This window comes from Meles meles, chromosome 20 (assembly GCF_922984935.1).
Source record: "Meles meles chromosome 20, mMelMel3.1 paternal haplotype, whole genome shotgun sequence".
In the NCBI taxonomy this organism is placed as follows: Eukaryota; Metazoa; Chordata; class Mammalia; order Carnivora; family Mustelidae; genus Meles; species Meles meles.
The window spans coordinates 14,159,071-14,181,847 of NC_060085.1; the positions used below are offsets into that span (position 1 = coordinate 14,159,071).

The 22,777-nt window shown below is 53.3% G+C and overlaps 1 protein-coding gene across 3 annotated transcripts; it reads right to left on the bottom strand.

The window, feature by feature from the left end:
* Nucleotides 1-3,270: 3,270 nt before the first annotated feature.
* Nucleotides 3,271-21,750, bottom strand: IL12RB1 (interleukin 12 receptor subunit beta 1). 3 transcript variants are annotated; one of them, XM_045989621.1, is made up of 16 exons: nucleotides 21,627-21,750; nucleotides 20,300-20,362; nucleotides 19,423-19,537; nucleotides 18,778-18,947; nucleotides 17,319-17,461; nucleotides 14,733-14,766; nucleotides 14,185-14,319; nucleotides 12,933-13,015; nucleotides 11,616-11,859; nucleotides 9,608-9,775; nucleotides 8,781-8,834; nucleotides 8,234-8,389; nucleotides 6,468-6,602; nucleotides 5,443-5,548; nucleotides 5,051-5,132; nucleotides 3,271-4,293 (listed from the first exon to the last, which is right to left on the bottom strand). In XM_045989621.1, exons 1-16 carry the CDS (start codon nucleotides 21,685-21,687, stop codon nucleotides 3,940-3,942), a joined length of 2,103 nt encoding a protein of 700 aa, XP_045845577.1. In that variant the 5' UTR covers nucleotides 21,688-21,750; the 3' UTR covers nucleotides 3,271-3,939. The 3 variants fall into 3 exon arrangements, 2 of the variants coding, with proteins under 2 accessions (XP_045845577.1, XP_045845576.1); XM_045989620.1 differs by having other exon boundaries at nucleotides 8,781-8,918; XR_006816385.1 differs by having other exon boundaries at nucleotides 4,247-4,293; nucleotides 6,445-6,602; nucleotides 8,781-8,918.
* Nucleotides 21,751-22,777: the final 1,027 nt, after the last annotated feature.

Here is a 22,777-nt window from a genome sequence, read left to right on the forward strand (position 1 = left end):
AGGCCAATCCATAGAGACAGCCGATATTGGCGGTTGCCAGGGACTGGGTGAAGTGTGATGGGGAGTGATGGCTCATGGGCATAGGGTTTCCTTTTGAGGTCATGAAAAAGTTCTGGAATTACACAAGGCGGTGGTTTCACAACATTGGGAATGCACCAAATGCTACAGAACTGTTCACTTTGCAAGGGTGATCTGTATGGTGTGTAGATGACTCTTTAAAAAAAAAAAAATGACAGGGGCTCCTGGGTGGCTCAGCGGGTTAAGCCTCTGCCTTCGGCTCAGGTCATGGTCTCAGGGTCCTGGGATCCAGCCCGGCATCGGGCTCTCTGCTCAGCAGGGAGCTGCTTCCCGCCCCCTCTCTGCCTACTTGTGATCTCTCTCTCTCTGTCAAATAAATAAAATATTTTTTTAAAAAGACAAAACACGGAAAAACAAAAAAGGAGACATGAACAAAGGTGCCCAATTGGGGGCAGGGCAACCTTGTCATCGAGGGCAGTTACGTGTGAGAGGCCCAGCCACGGCTGTCCTATGTCATCTCCCACAGCCCAGAGTCCCCAGGGGGCTGCTGATACCTCAGCCCCATCCTGGCTCGAGGGCAGAGACAGAGACAAGATCTCTTTCTGACCAAGCCAGAGGCCACTGGAGAGATAGATGAGGAATGTATCTGGGCAGGTAAACTGAGGCAGCCTCTCTCTCTGATAGAGACATGCTTCCTGACTCGAGGTGGAAACCATGGTGAAAGGGGGACCAAGAGAGACAGAAACAGAGGAGAGGGAGTGAAAAGGGGCCAAGGGCTCTGGAGAGGCTACCTCATCCATTTTACTGACTAGAACACCGAGGCCAGCGGGGCTGGGTCACCTGCTCCTCTGAACGGCAGCAGGAAGAATCTTTAAACAACTCAGAAATCGGGTTTCAACAATCCTGCTCTAGGACACCAGCTCCCCCAGCACAGGAATAAACCCCCTAAGCCCCTAGTAGGCAGTGATCTCTAACACCCTCCCCTCACCCACTCCCCCATCAACCACACCCACCTCAGGGCCTTTGCTCACTGGTTTTGCTGACCTCCCCTCACCATCTTGACCCTGGTATCACCCCTTCCAGGAAGCCGTCTCTTACCCACTGTTCTTCACTGGGCTGAAGTTCAGCCCCGTTGTAGCACAAATCAGAACCTCATTCCTTTTTATGACTGGGTAATATTCCACTGTGCGGCTGGGTCTGTTTCTCCGTTCCTCAATGGGCATCCCGGTGGGCGCCACCTGCTGGCGATCGTGAGCAGTGCTCCTCACTCTCCCGGGAGTTACTGTAACTCCACGCGTGGTGATGAGATTAGCGTCTGCCCGCCCCACCCGGTCAGAAGTCCCTCTAGACTGAACTGATTCCAACCTCTGTAGGACAGGCCTTGGCACAGAGTAGGGTTCAACCCTGACTTCACGAATCAGGGAATGAATAAAGATGTGAAATGGGGTCCACTGCTGTCCTGACGGCTGCAGCTTCTGGGAGGAGCTGAGGGATGGACGTTCAGAGGGCCCTGGAGTAGTGAGTACACAGCAAGTGCTCAATAAACACCGACCAGGGCTCCACGAAGCAGGATTACCCAACCCACTGAGGTAGGGACCCCAAACCAGTGCTCTGAACCCCTACCTATTATATAGACAGGCAAACAGAGACCCAAAGAGGTAACTCCTATGGGTCATTTCCTTGTAGCAGTAACAACTCAAGGCGACTTCAACAAAAATGGAACCTGGTGAAAACATATATATGTGTGTGTGTGTGTTTTCTGGGATGGAGATTATATATATTATATTTATATTAAATTACATATATATATAATCTCCATCCCAGAAAACATATTTTATATATATATATATATATATATATATATATATATATATATATAATCTCTATCCCAGGGTGGTGGGCTTCAGGCATGGCTGGATCCAGGGACAAGGGAGTCATCTGTCTGGAGTCTGGGCTGCTGTCCTCCCTGAAAACTTCCCTCCCAGGGCAGTTTCAGCCTTCCCCCCAGTGGAAGCAGGGTGTCCATCTTGCCCATTCACAACAGCAAGAGTTCCAGCTGGTGATCAATAAATGTTTATCTCCTTGGACCCAGGGGGTTGTGCCTAGGCGTGGGTTTGTTAACTCCAGGGGCCACCAAACAGGGTTCTGTTGTTCCTTGTGGATTCAGGACTGGGGCAGCCCACATGGGGGCTTTTAGCTTCCTGGAGGTTTCACAGGGGCAGTAGGGGTGGGTGTGGGGCCCTGGTCTTGAGGGGGTAGTTCTGAGCCCGGGGCTCAGGTCCCTCTGGTTTTTTTTCTATGAGGGCGCTGACCCAGCATCCCTTCCTGTCTGCCCCCTCGGTCCGGCGGCCACGGAAGAATGAGAACTGATTCACAAGGGAAGGTCTGCCAGACGGGGAGGTGCCCTCAAGGGAGGGAGCATGCGCGGAACAGGGAGCAGTTACTCGTGTTTGGAACACGGGGCCAAGGCTTCTGTTTCCCCATCTAGATGCATAAATGGGAAACTGGGGCCCCCCAAAGGGGCGGGGCCTGGACCGCTAGTCTCCCAGCCTGTGGGGCCAGACCGCTCTCACCCAGAGGCTTCAGGTCCTTTTGCCACCAAATTCAGTGGCTCTGGGTTCTAATCTCCACCCCTCCCCCTCCCGTCCCCACTTAACACCGGAAAAGTCTGTTTTGCAAATTAGCAGGCTCAGGCGGGCGGAGAGGGGGGTGTGCCCCCACGCCCCAGCTAGGCCAGAGAGACACGTGCTGCTGTTGCCACCTGGTGGCCACTGGGGGAATCCGAGACGCCTCGTTTAACAATGGGAGGAGCTCTGGGCAGGAGGGGAAAGGAAGAGGACAGATTCAGGGTGTGAATGGGGTGGGGAGCGGGCGGGCACGCGTTCCTGCTGTGGGGCGTTGGGTGTCAGGAGAAAGGGGGAACCCCGATTCCTGACCTGAGCCCTGGGCGGAGGGCAGATCGACCCCCAAGCGGGGCGGAGTTGGGGGAGCCGGCGGAGCTGGGGGAATGAACCAAGTCTCCTGTTTGGAGGGAGCCAAATCCCACTCCCCCTCGAGCCGTCCCTCCCCTTACCCAGTCCTGACTCTGCCGAGTGATCACCATTCTGTCTCCCCCAATCCGGGTGCTCCTGGGGGCGCCCAGAAGAAGAGATGGATAAATGCCTGTGGAGAATGAATGAAATCCCCCACTGGGGGATTTTGAACATAACACACAGGCTTCAGCCAGGGGAACGTTACCCAACAGAAGGCTCATTTATTAAGCCGTACACCCCCTCAATAGACCTGTGAGTTCAATATTATCCTCACCCCCATTCTAGAGGGGAGGAGACTAAGGCTGAGGAGGAAACCATCGCCACCCTCAGAATGCTTAGGGCTGCCCTTGTTTTCCAATGACTAGCTCTTCCCAGCCTGGAGCCTGCAGTGCCGCAGGAGTTGGGCCCAGACTCCCCGTCAAGTGCTCTTGGGACACAACGTCCAGCCTAGTGTCCTAGGATAGGCCTAAGCCCCCATTGGGCCCCCCTCTAGTCTACCCTGAAAAATTCTGTCCCTTCCCCATGGGTGTCATGGGGTGCGGCAGCTTCCTTCTCTTGGTGGTTCCTAGGGTTCCCACCACAGGACGTGGTGCAACCTGTGTTGGCAGGAGGGGAGGGGCCGGGACCCGGAAATAGGGTCTGGGTCTCTCTGCCCAGGTTTGACTCCTGCCTGTGCTTGGTAGCTTCTGGCTACCCACTTGCTCTCTCTGAGCCTCAGTGGTCATATCTGTAAACTAGAATAGCCATGTACCTCTCGAGGTGATTATGAGGAATCAGGACATCATGGGTGTGTCTAGACAGAACAGGCTGGGTATGCAATGTTTGCTTAATAGCCAGCCGCCTTCAGTCTTCCTGTCTGAAGGTCGAGACCGACTTTCCTCACTCTCACTCAGGCTTCCAAGTCCATGTCCGAAGGGCCACTGAATATGGGGGTCTGTATTAGGTCTCCCAAGGGCAGTGAGAATCCAGCCCCCTGGTCAATGTTGCCCTCCAGACCTTCCTGCCTGCCTGGCCCCAGAGCCCGAGGCTCGGGATGGCCTTGCAGCTGTCTCCTGTCCTCCAATGGGAGCTCTGTGTCCAAGGTCAGCTCAGGAGAGTCCCGAAGTAGCTGTGTCTTCTCCTTGAGATGCACGGGTATGTCCAGGTCTGTTCCCTCACCTTTTTCCCAGGACATGTTCACCACCAAGGCCTCTTTTGGGGACACCTCCTCCGGGAAGTCTGCCGGGCTTGTCCACTGCCAAGCCTAAATAGGAAGGGTGGGGCCAAGGTTATGGGCAGGGCCCTATTTTCCTGGGATCAGGTTCCTACTGACTTAATTCCCTAAAATCCCGAGACCAGAGGATTAGCTCTGCCTCAAGGACCCACCCCCATTCAGCCCCTTTTAGGAAGCCCTCCCCGCCACATACACCATTTCTCTTTGGGAAATTATTCCTCCTCTTCTCATTTTGATGTGGTTGTGCACTGACCCCACCACAATTTGACTGATGGACATGTGACTTGGCCCAGCCAATCAGAGCACTCTAGCCTCTGATTCCGGCAATGGGCTCAGGGATGAGCATGTGACCCACTCTAGGCCTATTGGTGATGGCCCTGGGACTTTTGCTAAAGTGAATTAACACCCTTCTTCCACTGGGGAAAGGCTGAACCCAAGTGGGAGGGAAGCCTGTGGACAGAACAGCAGTCCAGACAAATGGATACCCAGTCTCTGGATTCCTAGACCTAGCCATGCCTGAAGACCACCATCTGGGGAATCCTCCCATCCCCCATCAGTTTCCCTTTTTGTTGAAGCCATTTTGAGTTGTTTCTACTGCTAGGAAAGGACCCACAGGAGGTTCCTCTCTGGGCCTCTTATTTCCTGTCTGTGAAATCGGACAGGTTCTTGGAGACACCGTGGTTAGGGGAGGATAAAACGAGTTAGTCCATGGCCATTACTCTCTAGAACCCGAGCCCAGAGTATAGACCCAAGAAATAGGACTTTAAATCAGAAAAGGAGTCCTTACCTGCTTTCCCTGGCTGCTAGGGAACTCGATCACAGTGCTGGCGCAAGACGTGGGCAGGGGCGGGCACAGGTACCGCGCAGCCCTGGGGAGGGAAGGAAACTGGTCAGAGAGGCAGCGTTTTGTTTTTATTTTTTAATTGTTCCAACTTACTCTTTCCATCTCCACTACGTTACAAAGGGAGATTGGATGTGGATTGGGGCCGGGGGGTGCGGGAGGCTGACAGACCTGGGTTCAAATCCCAGCTCAGCCCCCCTTGCTGGATACCTGGGCCCTGACTCTCCGGGCCTCAGTTTCCTCATCTGTAAACTGGGCACAAATACCGACTTGGCATGAGTGGTTACTATGACCACTATTGGCATTACAGATCGTCTTGGGGGAGACATGCAAATTACCTGTTCAGGCAGAGGTACCCAAGGACGCCCAGGAGAAGGATGCTGGCGAAGCTCCCCAGAGACACCAGGAGTATGGACAAATCGAACAACCGGGAAACCTGGGCTTCTGGGAGTGCGAGAGGTTGGGTTGGCAGAGGGGCACCCCCTGCCTCTTACTAGGAAGGGGGTTGGGAGGGCTGGACCCTCCATCAACTAGCTGCTGACTGTGGCACGCCGTGGGTCCCTCTGTGCCTGGTTCCTCATGTGTGAAGCAGGGAACCCGCGTGCCCTGGGTCTGCGGGATAAGTCCTGGCACACAGGGCTCCGGGACATGTTAGCTGCACATGCCTGCTTGCTGTGCCCCTGTGGTTGCTCCCCTGGGCCCAGATCTGCCACCCCATGCCAAGCCTGACTCACAGTGGCTCTCTTGAGACCAAACTGCATTATAAGGGCAACAGGCAGAGACCACGTAGGCCACGTAGAGACCAGGTAGGAACAGGGATCATTGGTTTCCAAATCTCTTCCGGCCACACACCCCAAGACAATGGAGCCCAGCTCCTTATCTTTGTGATAAGAGAGATACCCATTCTTTCACTTGCTCAACAAATGCCCACCCCGGAGCCCCCAGGCTGGGGGAGGCAGAGCCTGGACACAGATAGCCTCACCTACTCGCAAGGTGTCAGGCCAGGAAGGGCGGATTGTCATAGCTGGGGGAGCGGGGAAGGGAGGCGTGCGGGGTAGGCACCCTGGAGAAGGCATGGTTGGCTTCCTGGAGGAGGAAGCTTTTGAACTGGCTTTTAAGGATGAATAGGAGTTAAAAGGGAGAACAAACATCCCAGGCAGAGGAGCCTGCACGGGCAAGGCAATGAGAACGTGAAAGGAAGGTTCACGAGGGGACACTGCACAAGGAGGGGAGAGCAGAGTGGGCTGGGACTTTCTCCTGCGGGTGCTACAAGGGGAGCAGGGCCAGGGTGGGGCTGCCTACGGAGGCTTGGGATGGGGCAGTGCATGCTGGGTACATACCCAGGCCCCGCCCTCCTGCTCACCGATGCTGAATGGCTGGGGCCGGCTCCAGGCACCCTGCAGCGTCACTGTGTCTGCTCGAACCCGCACTGTGTAGGCTGTGCCAGCCCGAAGACCATCAAGAGCGACCTGGGTCTCTGTGGGCTTCACGGGCAGCTCTGTGGGAGGGAGGCAGCCGTGGGTCCCCAGACTCCCTTTACTGCCAGGAAGGCAGGCTCAGGAGTGGGATGCCCAGGTCCTGGGTGGGCAGCCGCATGCTGAGTGGGGACTCAAGGACATTTTGCTGAAAACACTTTTTAAAAAAATAATTTAAGATTTTATTTGAGAGAGAGAGAGAGCATGAGAGGAAGGGGCAGAGGGAGAATCCCAAGCAGACTCCTCGCTGAGTGTGGAGCCTGACGCGGGGCTCGATCTCATGGCCCTGAGATCACGGCCTGAGCCAAAACCAAGAGAGGGACACTCGGCCCCTGCTGAAAACTCTGAATGCATCCATTCACCCCAGCTTACTTGGAGGACTGTTCCTCCCTCCAATATTTAGTGAATGATGCTATTTTTCTCAAATTCTGACCTCTGCTGGCTCCTTGCTCTCTCCCCCACCCCACCCCATCCTCCAAGCTCCTTAAAGATACCTGGTTCAGTCGCACCTCAGGACCTTTGCACTGGCAGTCCCCCCCCAACCGTGCTCAGCCTTTCTGCCAGATAGCCCTATGGTTTTCTCCCTCTCCTCCTTCCCATCTTTAGGGTCAAGTTCAGCTTTAACTTTGTCTATCTTGCTTCCTCAGTGTCCCTCGAACCTCAGCACACAGTAGGACCTCAGCACACCTCAGTGTGAAATCGGCTGGCTTTCATTCACAAATAAAGCTCTCCATAAAAGTCCTTAAAACGAGAATACAGTTGTTGGCTCTTATCAAGAAGAAAAAAATTCCTAGAACCCTAAGTCTATATTCAAGAGGAATATTCTTCCAGAGAAACTGGAGTGGGGGGAATTGCTCAGTTTGGCGAATGGGCATTTGCTGCATTCATCTTCAGCATTTTTTACTTTCAGCAAATCAGTAAAGGGGCGGCTTCCAGCTGCACGACCAGAATACGTCCCTGAACCCCACTTGGCCCCACTTACCCCCTCTAAACAGTGGGTGGTCAAGCGAATGGCAGGATGCCTGTGTTTCTGATGCGAGAGCATCCCCCCAGTATCCCTCCCCTGCTCCCCGGCATTCACACCTTGGCCTTGGCCGGTGCTGGGTGCTGGGTGAGAACGCGGAGATACGAAGAGGCCAGTCCTGCTGGCCCAGACTATTGCCGCGGGAGGTGGGTGGGTGAAGCCACAGGAAAAGACTGCATGGGGGGCCCTCAGTGTGTGAAATGACAGGAAACTCCAGCGCTGGTGAGACTTACCATGTACGGTCTGCTCTTTTTCCCTCCCAAGGGGCGGGAAGGAGCATCTGACTGAGCCCAAATCCAGGCTTGCTTAACCCTTGGATAGGAGACCTTCTCCAAGCCTCAGTTTCCCCATCTGTGAAATGGACACCGTCATCTGGCTCCATGGCAGTCCAGTTGCTGATTTGCATGAGGGGCGGACTTCCACACGTGGAAGCGGTGCCCACTGGGCCCTCCCGGGGGTCCGGAAAGGGCAGTCTGGCAGTCTGACCTCTTGGAGTCGAACAACTCTTATTTTATGAGTGGGAAAACCAAGGCCCAGAGAGGGCCAGTGAGGTGCTCAGGGGTCCATAGCCAGGCAGACGTCGATCCCAGGCCCTTTCTTCCCCCAGCCGGGCCCGTGCTGCCCATGTACCAGAGACAAGGTTGCCCTCCTCATCCTCGCAGCGCACGACGTACTCCTTCAGGACACCCGGGCAAGCGCTCAGCGGGGATGGCGTCCAGTCCACGTTCACGGAGCCCTGGCCGAGCTTCTTCACCGATACGTGTTGTGGGCGTCCTGCCCCCGAGGCTGCAACCAAGCCAGTCACCATGGTAAATTCCAAGACCACCAGTTGAATGTTTCCTGCCTGCCCAGCCTGGCGCTGTCCAGAGACCCGGGGAACCTTGGCAACAGAGTCAGGCGGGCCTGGGTTCGTATCCCGTCTCCATGACTCAGGCCCCATCGCTGCCCCTCTCTGAGACTCACTTTTCTTATCTATAAACTGGGGGCAGTGCCCTTCAGGCGGGGGGAGCAGGGTGGGGGCCGGTCTTCAGGATCCCCTGAAACTCCTGTGCATCTGGCTTCTGGCCAAGGCTTGACCTGGAGTAAGTGCCTCTAAGCGTTCATTCTCCTCTCCTGACACCCAAGACCACCACCAAGCCCCTCTGGAGAGACCACCCTGCAGGTGTGGACTGCTCACCATTGCCCCCGAAGTGGTAGGTGGACAAGACCGTGGACCACGAGATGGGCTTCTCTGGGCGTGGAGAGGCAAAGATCGTGATGTGGTAACATACCTTCTGCTCCATTGCCCCAGATCCTCTGCTCCAGCTGTAGGTTGCTAGAAAGATCGGCGAGGCCCAGGCCGGTGATGTAAATAGGTTGTACCGCTGCCTCTGCCCCTTTGCACTGACTGTGCCGCCTGCCAGGAACTCCTAAAGCTCTCCTGCTCACACTTCAAAGCCCTTGCGCCAACGTCCCCTCTTGCAGGATCCCTTTCTTACTCCCACCCCCCACAGCCCATCCCCCACCTGCAGCCCAGCCCGGATGCCACAGCGCCAGGTGCATCTGGCTCCAGCTGTGTCTCCCCAGTCTAGGAACCTCAACGGCCAGGTCTGAGGCCAGGCCCCGGGTAGGAAGTGGGAGTGAGAGGCTGCCAGGGCTGGAAGGCTCCCCCTTTTTCTCCAGAGGTCTCATTAGTTTGCCACCAGCATCTTGGGAGCTGTCACCTTCTCTGGCACAGGGACCTGTTTAACAAACACCCTGGGATGTGAGACTCATTACCTATTGGTGTGCGATCGGCCCGGGGCTATGGCCCTGACACCTCGGGGTCCCAGCAGGAGGCTTCAGACGTGCACGGGCGGCAGGGTCCCAGTCTCAGCCCGTCCCACCTCTGTGTGACCCTGGGCAAGTAGCAAGACCTCTCTGGGCCTCAGACACCTCACATGCACGGTCCCTATGGGCTGGAGCCGACCAGGAGCTCTAAGGGAGGAGGCAGAAGCAGAAGCAGGACGACAGACATGACGGTACCCATTCCTGCAGGGTCCTGGTCCTGGGACGGAGTCAGGGTGCAGTTGGTGAGGTTCCTGTCCTGGTCTTGGGCCTGCCATTCAATGCAATACGCCTTGGCCCTGGCCTGGGCTGGCCAGTGCATGGAGGTCCCATTGGCTCCGACACTGATATTCAGAGCCCCTGGTTCTGGAAGGAGATGAGGGAGGCAGGTTAGGCTAACAATGGTGGTTTGAATGAGTTAGGTCTCCTGGTCTGACCGTGAGTCCCCTGCCAAGATGCCCACCATCGGGGCTGCCTGTGTTGCTAACCCCACCCCCATCCCCCACCTCCCCTAACCGGCTTGGGGAGCATCTCCTGCTCTAGCAGGTGTCTGCAGGGTGGGCCTCCCAGCCGGACAGGAGCTCAGAGGCCTGAGGACACACCCACTCAGTCCCCAGGGCTCCTCCCTTCCTGGGCAACAATCCCAGGGAGGCAGGCAGGCACTGATTCCGGTTCCAGGGACAACAACTACCATTTATTGAGCACCAACTGTATGCGCCAGGCCAGTGCCAAGTACTTCACAGGTGTCATTCTGCTACAAAGTGAGAAGGTGATCACCCCAATAATACAGAAATGAGGCTCAGAGAGGGAGAGCCACCGGCACAAGGTCACACAGTGGGGCCATGACCCAAACCAGGCCAGGAGCTGACAGACTCGTGGCTGTGCCACCTTGGCACGTGGCTTTACCTCTCTGAGCCTCAGAGGTCTCATCTCTGAAATGGGCATGCCCGTACCAGCCCTGTCCTCGCAGGATTGCTGAGTGTTCAGCAGGGATAGGACCAGGGTGGGATGAGTGAGGCACGCATCAGGCACAAAGCTAGAGGCACCAAAGAACTCTGTCGTCAAGACAAACACTGTTCCAATGCCATTTAAAAAAAAAAAAAAAATGAGTGGAGGGGTGCCTGGATGGCTCAGTGGGTTAAAGCCTCTGCGTTCAGCTCAGGTCATGATCCCAGGGTCCTGGGATCAAGCCCCACATCGGGGGGGGTCTCTGCTCAGCAGGGAGCCTGCTTCCCACCCCCCCAACTCTGTCTGCCTCTCTGCCTATTTGTGATCTGTCTGTCAAATAAATAAATAAAATCTTTTAAAAAATGAGTGGAAAAATATGCCATGAGTGCTCTTCGTGATGGCCCAAAGGTGGAAACAGCCCAAACGTTCATTAACGGATAAATAGGTAAACGCCACATGGTCCAGCCACACAGTGGAATATTACTCAGCCACGAAAAGGAGGGGAAGCCCTGATACACTCTACGACGTGGGGGAACCTCAAAAAACATGACGCTGGGTGAGAGAAGCTGAACACGAGAAACCACAGGGCGTCCGGTCCCATGTATAAGCAATGTCCAAAATGGGCAAACCCACAGAGACAGAATGATTAGTGAGTGTCAGGGACCGGGGATAAGAGGCGTGGGGTCTCCTTTTAAGGATGATAGAAATGTTCCGGAACTAGACAGAGGTGACGGTTGCCCATCACTGCAAACGTCGGAAACGCCACTGAACCCTACGTACCAAACTGGTTCGTGCTGAGGTGTGACCTGCACCTCGATAACTTACGTAGGCGTATTCATGTGCATTTATACATACACATAAATCTTGATTTTTTTCCTCTCATATCTATAAATATAGGGACATCTTTAATCACATCGATACCTATACAGGATGAGCAAATATCAAGATCTGAAATGAAGATAGGATCGGCTGCATATTCACGTTGTCCTGCCTCACTCACCACACCCTGATCCCCGCCCTGGTCCCGGGAAACTTCATTTACAAATGGTTGGCCTGGGCTGTAGTTTGCCAGCTAGAGTTTGGTAAAGTACTGCATTCTAACAATATGTACCTTAATTAGTGATTTTGACACATTCCCGAATGAGATACCTGCTTGATTTTTGTGCCTCACCTGCCTCACCCTAGTCTGGTAGAGGCTCAGAGGAGGCGTTTAGCTCTGAGAGGCCCTCCCACAGCCCTCCCCGGCCGGAGGAGGCACCTGTGTGGGTGTGAGTTTGGGCAGGAATGTGCCACGTCTGGTTGGGGCCGGGGCCGAAGCGATTCTGGGAGATGACAGCCAGGTCATAGGCCGCACCAGAGAGGTCGAGCGGTTTCTTCAGCTGAAAGTTCATTGTCGACCTGATCTTACATGTGCAGGACAGCATATGCAGGCGGGCGCGGTAGGTCACTTCCCCGCCAGAGTTGGATCCGAGGCAGCCTTCTGGAAGCTCAACTTGGGGCAGCTGTCGTGAATGTGAGAGATGGTTTGTGGAGCCCTGAACACCGTCATCATCCCCACGGGCCAATATCGGCATGCAGCCCCTGAACAGACTCATCCACGGGCCACAGTCTGTGACATGAGCCAAAAACCTTTTAAAAACAAACAAGCAAAAAAACAAAGCAAAACAAACAAACAAACAAACACTCGGTGCTGGCAAGGCTGTTGGGAAATAGGCATTCGTGGCCAGTGCCTGTTGGTTTGGGAGGGAAATAATTTGGCAAAACCTACAGAGTGTCAGGAAAAAAATGTTTTTCCTATCTTTGGACCCAGTTACCTCAAGCCTGGAAGTGTTTCCTAAGAAAGGGAATTCAGGGGTGCCTGGGTGGCTCAGAGGCTTAAGCCTCTGCCTTCAGCTCAGGTCATGATCTCCTGGTCCTGGGATCAAGTCCTGCATCAGGCTCTCTGCTCAGCGGGGAGCCTTCTTCCCCCTCTCTCCCTCTGTCTGCCTCTCTGCCTACTTGTGATCTCTGTCAAATAAATAAATAAAATCTTTTTTTTCTTTTAAGGGAATTCAAATGAAAGGAACGGCAGGAAGTAAAGCTTCACTGTAGGCTTACTGGGCCAGCCTATTAGGGACCCGGCCAATTAGTTATGGTAAAACCAGTGGGTGAAATATCTGATGGTTTTGCCCCTGACTTGGGCAAGAGATTTTCCCTCTGTGCCTCAGTTTCCCTCTCATAACTTGGGGGTTAATTAAACTGCTCTTAATGGTTTGCTCAGGAGACTTCAAAAAATCATCTCCCACTGAGACCATCCACCCCTGGCCTGCCCACTTCCACCCTACCCCCCACACTCTGTTCCCCCCGTGGGAGCTGGGGGAAGTCGGCGAACACTGAGCCCAGGGTTATGTCCCTCTTCTGCTCACACACCCTCCATTGTTCCCCATTACCTGCAGAGTTAAACCCAAAGTCCTCGGAATCCTCGCCCTCTCCACATCTCCTTTCTCACGGTATCCCCCTTGTGCACCCTGACTCCAGCCTCTTGTCTCCTTCTCCCCATCCCAGGCCACCCCACAGCCCCGTGACAGCCCATTACCTGCCCGTGCAGGGTCACCTGCCTCCTCCCATTGGTGCGGAGCGCCTCCACCGAGAACCTCAAGGTGGGCTGTGGGAGATGTTCTGTAATGGGATGGAGAGACAGTGACTCTGGGGTGGTCCCTTGCTCACCGCCACCTCCCGCAGGCCATGCATGGGGACCCAGGACCTTTTCCTTCCCTCCCTTGAAACACAGGATTCCCACAGGTTGTTAAGAAGTTTTCAAAATCGGAAACATGGAGATCTGGTCTATGACGATGTGACTATACTTAATGCCATAAAACTATCCACTTTGGGGGCTCCTGGGTGGCATTGGACTCTTGATTTCAGCTCAGGTCACGGTCTTGGAGTCATGGGATTAGGCTCCGGGCTTGACGGGGAGTCAGCTTGGAATTCTCTCTCCCTCTGTCCCTCCCCCTGCCGTGCATGTGCGCTCTCTCTCTCTCTCTCTCTCATAAATAAATACTGTCCTAAAAAACAAACAAACAAACAAACAAAGCCCTACGCTTTAAAATGGCTAAAATGGTTGATCTTATATAATGCATTTTCTACTACAATTTTCGTTTTAAAGTCTGAAAAGAACTCTTGGAGCTGTTTCTTAGTGGATAATGCACCGGGGGCAGGAAGAGACCCCCGGGTCACAAGGTCAGGGGCAAAAAGTTGACAATCACCTCATCCTTCCTTGCCTCTTGGGTCCCATCTCCACTTTGGAGCTGCCCAAACCCCAGCTTCCTCTGTCCTTCGGGAAGCTGTGTCTTCATGACACGGCCATTTCCCCCTGCCGACTCCCTGTGTGGCTTTAAAGAACAAAGCCAACAGGACACATGGGAAGGAAAGAAAGACTGGGAAATGTTTCTTTTCAGATTATGGATTCTCCACATTTTACAAAGTGAAACTCGCTCCACCTCTTTTTTTTTTTTTAAGATTTTATTTATTGATTTGCGAGAGAGAGCACGCATGAGTGAGGGTGGGGGTTGGGGGATGGAGGAGCTGAGAGAGATGGACAGAAGCCAACTCCCCGCTGAGCAGGAAGCCCAAGGCCAGGCTCAGTCCCAGGACCCTGAGATCATGAACTGAGCTAAAAGCAGACGCTTAGCCCACTGAGCCACCCAGGTCCCCTGCCCTAGCACCTTTTATTAATTTCCCCAAATTTCTCTTGCCACTTTATTTTTAACACCCGCGCCTTATTTCTAATACCCACTGCTATATTTCTAATGCCTGCCCCGGTTCCAGTGGCTCTGGAGTGCTCTCACCAGGGGGGACACACACGGGGCTGCTCCAGCTGCTCCAGGGGTCTCCTGGGTCTCCTGGGGCTGCTGGCCTGAGTCGCCGCCTACGGAGCTGGAATTCCTGGGCTGCGTCCGTCCGCAGGGGGCAGAGGCAGGACTCTGGCGGGGAAATAGGCTGAACTTCAAGCTGAAGGACTGTCTCACACCTGGGGGTGCCTGGGGCTTGGCACTCATCATTTAGCCATCAGACACTTAATTGAGTGCCAACTGTGTGCTGGGCCTGGGACCACTGTGGGAATAGGCCAGGCCCTGTCCTCTTGGGGACAAGTTGTCCCATTCTTGACCTGGCCCTAGGTCGGAGTCGTGGCAAGGCCACCCATTGGGATGTGAGAGCCTGGTCAGTGGCTTCTCACCCCCAAGCCCGTTTCCTCACCTGAGAAATGGGAATAATCTGATACAGAACTAAGGATGGGCCAGCAAGCATACAAGGAAATTAGCACTGGGCCTGGCACACAGTAGGTGCTCAATTAATGCTAGCACACTGCAGCTGTTGTTGGTACTATTATTCTCACCGAAGCCGGCATCCTCCTGAGGTCCGCAGTTGCCCTAAGACCAGATCATATATACATAGTTTTACCTTTTGGTAAAAGGTTAAAAAAAAGGGGGGGGTTTGAAAGAAATATTAACTCTTTTACAATTTTAAACAATTACTCTAAGTGCAATGTGGAAGCTTGGGTTAGAAACAGAAAGAAACAGGAACAGAAAGAGGACATTTGTTTTTTGTTTTGTTTTTTAAAGATTATTTATTTATTTATTTGACAGAGAGAGAGAGAGTACAAGTAGGCAGAGAGGCAGGCAGATACGGAGGGAGAAGCAGACTCCCCGCTGAGCAGAGAGCCTGATGTGGGGCTCGATCCCAGGACCCTGAGACTATGACCTGAGCCGAAGGCAGGGGCTTAACCGACTGAGCCACCCAGGTGCCCTGAGGACATTTGTTTAAAAAAAAAAAAAAGAGAGAGGACTTTCATGGAAAAACAGGTGGGTCAGAATAAGCCCAGGGATTTAGTCCCCAGCAACGTGGCAACGTTTATCTTGGTTATGGACAGACATGCTCGAGAAGGTAAAATGTTCGCATGTGGGGCACCTGGGGGGCCTTTCTAGGGGAGCTGGCTACTTCTTTGTAACTTTTCTGAAAATCCAAGATTATTCCCAAGGTTAAAGTTGGCTTAAAAGATTTTCAGAGGCAAAATTATTATTCTGTACTTTCCTACGAAAATTATTTTAGGAGGGAAAACCTGTATGTCAGTGGTGTTGGGGGTCAGGAGAGTCAGGTGTAGGACACGACCTGCCCCCCACACCCTGTGTCATGCAGAGAGGTCCCCCAACATCCAGAGCTTCAAATCAAACGGACAGAGATGCCCCTCCCCCAGCAAGGGTCATATCACCTGCCTCTGAGGGATCCCATTCATCGGATGGGGTCACTGAGGCTCAGGGGACCCCAACATTTGGAAGGGAGGTGGGGCTGAAGCTGGGGTTGCTCCCTGGCCTGACAATGCTGCCAGTCTGAGGGAGGAGGAGATGCCACGATGCAGAGGCTGGAGGTCTCTGTCTCTCCCCATCTAGGGGCTTCTTGGGCCCGAAGCAAGGGCTGAGGTTCCTTGCAGACACAGCTTGCTCTGCGTGGGGGCGACAGAAGGGACAGCAGAAGGTAGCTGGAGAATGAACGAAGGTCCGCAGAAGACATACAGACAGCCAACAGGTAGAAAAACCATGCTCGACATCACTCGTCATCAGGGAAGAGCAAATCAAAACCATAATGAGATACCACCTCAGTCCGAATGACGATCATTAAGAAGACACAAGACAGGGGCACCTGGGTAGCTCAGTCAGTTGAGTATCTGCCTTCATGATCCCAGGGTCCTGGGATCGAGCCCCACATCGGACTCCCTGCTCGGCGGGAAGCCTGCTTCTCTCTCTCCAATTCTCCCTGCTTGTGTTCCACACACTGCCCCCAACAAATAAATAAATAGTCTTTTAAAAAATGTTTACTGTAGCCTCATGTACAATAGCCAAGATACGGAAGCAACCAAAGTGTCCATTCATCAGCGGATGAATGGATAAAGAACATGGGGTACACACACACACACACACACACACACACAATGGGATATTATTCAGCTGTAAAAGAAGGACACCCTGACATGTGTGATGATGTGGACGGGCCTCGAGGGCACTATACTAAGGGAAATAATTCAGAGAAGGACAAATACCATAGGATCTCTCACACACATGGAATCCAAAGCAAAGTAAAATGGAACTCATGGACACGGAGAACAGATTGGTGGTCACCAGAGGCAGGGGGTTGGGGGGTAGGAGGAATGGGGGTCAAAAGGTACACACTTCAGTTATAGAATAAATAAGTCCCAGGATGTGATGTACCACATGGTGACTATAGTTCGTAATACTGTATGATGTACTTGGACGTGCCTAGGAGAGCAGATCTTACAAGTTCTTACAAGACATAAGGTTTGTATCGCAGGTGGTGATGGACAGTAGCTAGACTGATTGTGATCGTTTCACAATACATACAAATATCAAATAATGATGTTGTACACCTACAGCCAACATAATGTTACATGTCACTTGTATCTCAAAAAAAAAAAAAAAAAACAGAAGAAGAAAAAGGAAGGGAGGAAGGAAAGAAAGAAGGAAAGAGGAGAGTGGAAGGGGAGCTTCCTAGAGAGGCTGCCCTTGAGCTAGACCCTGAATATCAACCGGATTTTCAGCCACTCATAGAGAAGAAGGCGTGAAGATGGAGGAGACTGCATGGGCAAAGGTAGAGTTTGGAAATTCAGGGCATGGGCAGAGAATGATGGCCATTCAGTGGGGGCCAGAGGAAACACGAGGCAGGTGAGGGTGCCTGGGGCCAGCTGAGGAAAGGATGCTCTCCCAAGGGTAATAGGGAGCTATGGAGGGTGTGTGCGCAAGGGAGATCCTGATGAGATCTGAGTGTCAACGAGACTCCAGAGGCTAGATGCAGGGCAAGAGTGGAAACCAGGCAGGAAGGTTGATGGATGTAGAGATGGTGAAACTGATTTGGGGGTCATGTTCCCCGGGGAGAAGCCTGATTTCTCTCCTGACCTGGGGAATAAACTCACCGACTCCCACAGGCTGCTAGATGTCCGGTGCCGGAACTGCACCTCGGCGCCATCCTGGCGGGCTGGGTTCTCCCACTTCAAGAGCACCTGCCCCGAGGACCTAGACACGGTGATGTCTCCAACCGGCGGAGGGTCATATTTAACTGGGAACAGAGGTGGAGATTGGGGAGGGGAGCCAGCATACGTGAAAGTTATTGATACTTAAAAGTTTGGAAAATCCGCCCCACCCAGCCCAGGGCAACCGACTGAGTCTCCAGAATGTGCATCAGGGAAACCCTTACACATTCCATCTAAGCCTAGGACTCTATGATTCAAAGATTCAAGACTGACACTCCTTGTAGCAACATTGTGGTGAGATGGGAACTTTTGTGAGTTGCTGATAAGAGGATAATTAATTGAATCTATTTTTTAGAAGACTATTAGGGAAATCTTACTGATTTTTTAAACCCTGACTTGAAGAGAAGCATCCATTTTTCTTTCTGCATCTTGGTCATACCATGTCTGATTCTACCTCAGGACCTTTGCACTTGCTGTGCCCTTATGCCCTCTGCCTGGAACACACTTCTCTACCCCTGATTCTTGTTGGATCCTTTTTATCCTTCCAGGCTCAGCTTGACCTCCCAGCAGCATTTCCTCATATGTAATAGTCCTTCCTGATCATCACTTCCTCTTGACTCTGGCCTCCATGAGGGACAGTCAGATCCTGCCTTCATCTTAAAATCTGATACATTGCTCATCATGGATTTTTTTGGCATTAATTTTGATTTTTCAAAAAACATCTCTTTACAAAGTTATTTATATTGACTCCTGAGTTTTCTGGCATCCCTTACAATTTCGTGCCCAAGGCAGGTTCCTCCCTCACCTTACCCTAATGCCAGCCCGGAGCGGCCAACTTTGTTGGCCTCACCCATGTCCCCTATGACTCAGCGTAGCACACAGGAGCATCTCAAACACTAGGTGTTAAATGTCCGTGGTTGCATCGTGAAAAAAGATTTTATTTTTATTTTTTTTAAATATTTTATTTATTTGACAGAGAGAAATCACAACTAGGCAGAGAGGCAGGCAGAGAGAGAGGAGGAAGCAGGCTCCCTGCGGGCACAGAGCCCAATGCGGGGCTTGATCCCAGGACCCCGGGATCATGACCTGAGCCGAAGGCAGGGGCTTTAACCCACTGAGCCACCCAGTCACCCTGAAAACAGATTTTAAAGACCCAACGAGGTCCCAGTGGTATTACAGTTTCGGGGAGAAACCAGAAGTAACCTAAGTGCCCAGCAGATGGGGATTGGTGAAGAACTCTACCATGAAGAAGTCTACCAAGTCCCACAACAGGGTTTGATGTGAAAATCACTGGCATTATCAAGCCCCTGGCCCAAATCCCTGCGGGTCTAGGCTCAGGGACCCGAGGCCTCTCTGGGTGAGGAAGGGGTGGCAGGGAGGAGGAGGAGAACGGGGTGCTGACCTGCACTATGAAGTTTCAGCGTGATCTTAGGTGACTTCTGTGTCTGGTTCTCGGCTCGAGATTCCACCCAGAGCGTGACAGCCTGGAGCACAGCTACACCGTCCTGGTCAGAGAACTGCAGGCTGGTGGCTGAGCCCGCGGCAAAGTAGCAGCAGCGCCCGGACCTGAGGCTGCGTGAGGGGAGCACTGGGGCTGAGTTTGGGGCCACAGGACCCACAGGGGGGCTCAGCAGCCCCAGTAGATGGGCCGTGTCGCATTCCAGGGTCTTCTTCTGACCCTTTGACTCCCCTTCCCCAGCCTGGGGACTCTAGGGGGATCAGCCTGCCACTGAGCGTCTGGGGGAACCCCAGAATCTCACGATATAGATGAAGAAATGAATGGTTGGAAGGATGGACAAATGAGTGAGCGGGTGAGGAGGAAGGAAGGATGAGAGGGACCCTAATTGCCACCCAACTTAGATGCCCACCTACGCTGACACGCCCCCCCCCCAAATAGAGTCCCCACCCTCCCTTCTCACATAAGACACTGAGCCACCAGGAAGGGCAAGGACCTTGCTAAGATCACACCTCTGAGAGTAGAGGCATGGGGGCAGGAGCAAGTGTGGGATGACGGGTGAAGGTTTGGGGACCGGGGCAGGGTCCTTACCAGCACCTCAGGAAGTGGCTGACCCCAGCCGTGGGGCCCTCATACTGCCAGGAGCATTCATAACCAGCACTGACTATCCGGTAGCAGTTCAGGTCCCTGGGGCCTGAAGCCGAGCCTGGAGGAGATCCAGGAAGGTTTTACAAGGAACCAAGAGCTGGGAGGGGGCCCCCCCTTGCTGGTGCGCACTTGGGATGAATCTTTGTGACATTTAAGTAAACCAGTGTCAACCTCAGCCTTGGCACACTCCCAGCACCCTCCCTGTGCCCTTCCCTCCTGTCTCCTGCCTTCTCCCCTGCTCACCCTCCTCCAGCCACACCAACCTCCTCACCAGTCCTCAAACACAGCAGGCTCACTCCCACCTCAGGGCCTTTGCACATGCTGTGCCATCTGCCTGGAATGCTTTTCCCACAGATCTTGACTTTCTAGTTTCTCCTTCAGCGTCACCTCCTTGACCACCAGCCAACCTGGAGCCACCCCTCCTCCATCCTCCCTCCCCTTCCTCTGGTTTCTCATAGCACATTCTGGCATGCTGTCTGTGCATTTGTTTGCCTGTTATCCACCTCCCACACTAGGCTGTGGCCCCAGGAAGTCAGTCGGGCTTGCGGCTGATTCTTTCACGCCTAGAACTGGGTCTGCATGCAGTAGGAGCTTGGTAAATAGTTCTTGCACGAAAGGAAGGATGAAACACCTGTTTGGTGGCAGACCCCGGGACACCGGAGCTTGGTGAGGACAGGAGAGTAGGCTGTCAGGCTGCTCCCAAGACCTCAGATCACCTGAATCTTTGGCTGGGCGGGAGGGAGCTGAGGGAGGAGCGGCTAGGGAAGGGGCAGTCAGACCCCAGCATGACCTCTCCCCACAAGAAGGAACTGTCCCAGACCTGCACCTCCGTCCGGATACGGCGGGTCCTGAAAACAGCACCCACTGGTACTGCAGGCTTCAGCTGCAAAGACAACGAAGAGAGAATGACGTTTCCAGTCTTTCACTGCAGGGCGGAGGCGCTCGGGCCGGGGGGCTTGCCAAGAGATCATCCATCCACCCACCCACTCTCCCATCTATGGATCCACCCACCCATCCATCCACACATCCAATCTTCCATCCAGCCACCCATCAGGCATGCACGCATTCATCTGTCCTACTCTCCATCTATCCATCCATCCATCCAACCTTCCATCCATCCATCCACTGCTCATTCATCCACTCTCCATCCATTCATCCAACCTTCCAACCATCCATCCATCCATCCATCCATCCACCGCTCATTCATCAACCTCTGAGGCTGTTCTTCCAAGGCAAGCTAGGGCCCCCTGTCCTCTTCTCAGTCTCTGGTCTCCAGTCCTGCCTGATCCCTGCAGGCCCTGAAACTTTGCTGATTCTCAGTTTACAGAGACACACAGAGAGGCAAAGTCGTGGCTTGAGGTCACAGAGCAACAACAGCAGAGCTGGAATTAGATTTCAAACCCAGTCATCTGCAGGGGTCTGGGCTCCTTCCCATCCGATCCCACGGAGATGGAGAGATAGTATGTACATATATTTTGTCTAATAATATAATAAAACTATAAACATGTGTATCCATTATATGCATACTTGTTCCTTATCCTTTTTCTTTTTTTCTTAAAGATTTTATTTATTTATTTGAGAGAGAGAGAGAGAGAAAACACAATCAGGGGGAGGGGCAGAGGGAGAAGCAGGCTCCCCACTGAGCAAGGAGCCTGATGTGGGACTTGATCCCAGGACCCTGGGATCATGACCTGAACTGAAGGCAGACGCTCAACCGACTGAGCAACCCAGGCGTCCCACTTTTTCTTTTTTTAAAGATTTTATTTATTTTACAGAGAGAGAAAACACAAGCAGGCAGAACGGCAGGCAAAGGGAGAGGGAGAAGCAGGCTCTCCGCCGACACGGGGCTCCATCCCGGGACCCTGGGATCACGACCTGAGCCAAAAGCAGATACCCAACCAACGGAGCCACTCAGGTGCCCCTCCTTATCGTTTTTGGATTTTAGCATTTCTCACAGAACCCCAGGGAGTGGGAAAGATTCAGAGATTTAGCCCATTCCACAGAAGACAATGTCAAGACCAGAGCAGAGATGCCCAAGTTTGACAGAGGGAAAGACTGAGGCCCAGAGACACAGAAGCCTGGTCCACCGCCCTACACGCACATGCCCCGCAGCAAGAAAAGCCATGGTGTCAAGGTGGGGAACTCACCGCCTTGCCCTCGGAGCAGGAGCAGAAGGAGCGGGACCAGCCTGGCCCACAGCTGTCCCATGGAGCCCACGCTGAAGCTCACAGCCCCAGATGAACTTCTGCCAGCCACCCCGTCCTTGCCCCTGAACGTGTTGAAGCTGAGTAAGAAGGAGGACTTAAAAGATCAAAAAAAAAAAAAAGTAGTTAGATGTCACGGCCCCTCCTGGCACAAGTCAAACTGAAAGAGAAACTAAGAAGTCAGCGTGGTGGTGGCGGCCTCATGCCGGCCACAAACCCACCTAGAGTCACGGATCTGGGAGTCTACACTGCCGGCCCAAGCCTTAGCTGGACACAGGGTACCAACCCCTTGAGTGGCCAGCTGCTCTGAGCCCTTGCTCTGGTTTCCGGCCCTCTCTAGCTGACCTCTGAGACTCAGGTGCCAAACGGGAGCCCAGTGTTCTCGAATGTCTGTGTTCACTCTCCCAACAAATCGCTATGAAGTGTTTGCTCTATGCTGCCCCCTCCCCAAACGCCCACCTCTCCGTTTCCCAAACTCCACCCCAGAGCACCCTGGGTCCCAGCTCCTGAAGAGCCCTTTGCTTCCTCAGACTAAGCTTTGTCTCTCTCTGCGTCTGTTTCTTGGCATCGGGGGCGGGCGGGTCTCAGTTTCTGAATCTTTCTCCTCGCTGTCTACAAAGGCCCAAAATGTCCTTGGAGAAGGACAGACTCATGCTAAAAAGTGGGTGAACCTCAAAAAAGTCCTGCTGAGTGAGAACAGCCAGATACAGCAGCCCACATGTTGTATGGTCCCATGTACGTGAAATGTCCAGAACCGGCAGATTCAAAGAGACAGAAAGATGAGTGGTTGCCAGGGGCTGGGAGATGGGGTTTGGGGAGTGACTGCTAATGGGGACGAGTGTCCATTTGGGGTGATGAGAATGTTCTGGGACTGGACAGAGGAGATGGCTGCAGAACACTGTGAAAGTTCTAAATGTCACTGAACTGTAGATTTTAAAATGGTTTATTTTAGGTTATGTGATTTTCACCTTAAAGAAAAATGTTCCTGGAGCACAGGGGGCCTGAGCAGCATGGTGGGAGTCTCTTCCGGAAGAGCATCTGAGGACTGGGACCCAGGTGGGCTGGGAGGAAGCCCAGTCTCAGAGGCTCCCTGT

Coding starts and splice junctions, on each gene's coding strand:
- IL12RB1 (XM_045989620.1), bottom strand. CDS start 21,687: ATGGGACAGCTGTGGGCCAGGCTGGTCCCGCTCCTTCTGCTCCTGCTC. Junction 17,462..18,777: donor GCTGAAACTTCATAGTGCAG/GTCAGCACCCCG, acceptor CTCTGTTCCCAG/TTAAATATGACCCTCCGCCG. Junction 13,016..14,184: donor CCCCGTGTGTGTCCCCCCTG/GTGAGAGCACTC, acceptor ATCCCATTACAG/AACATCTCCCACAGCCCACC.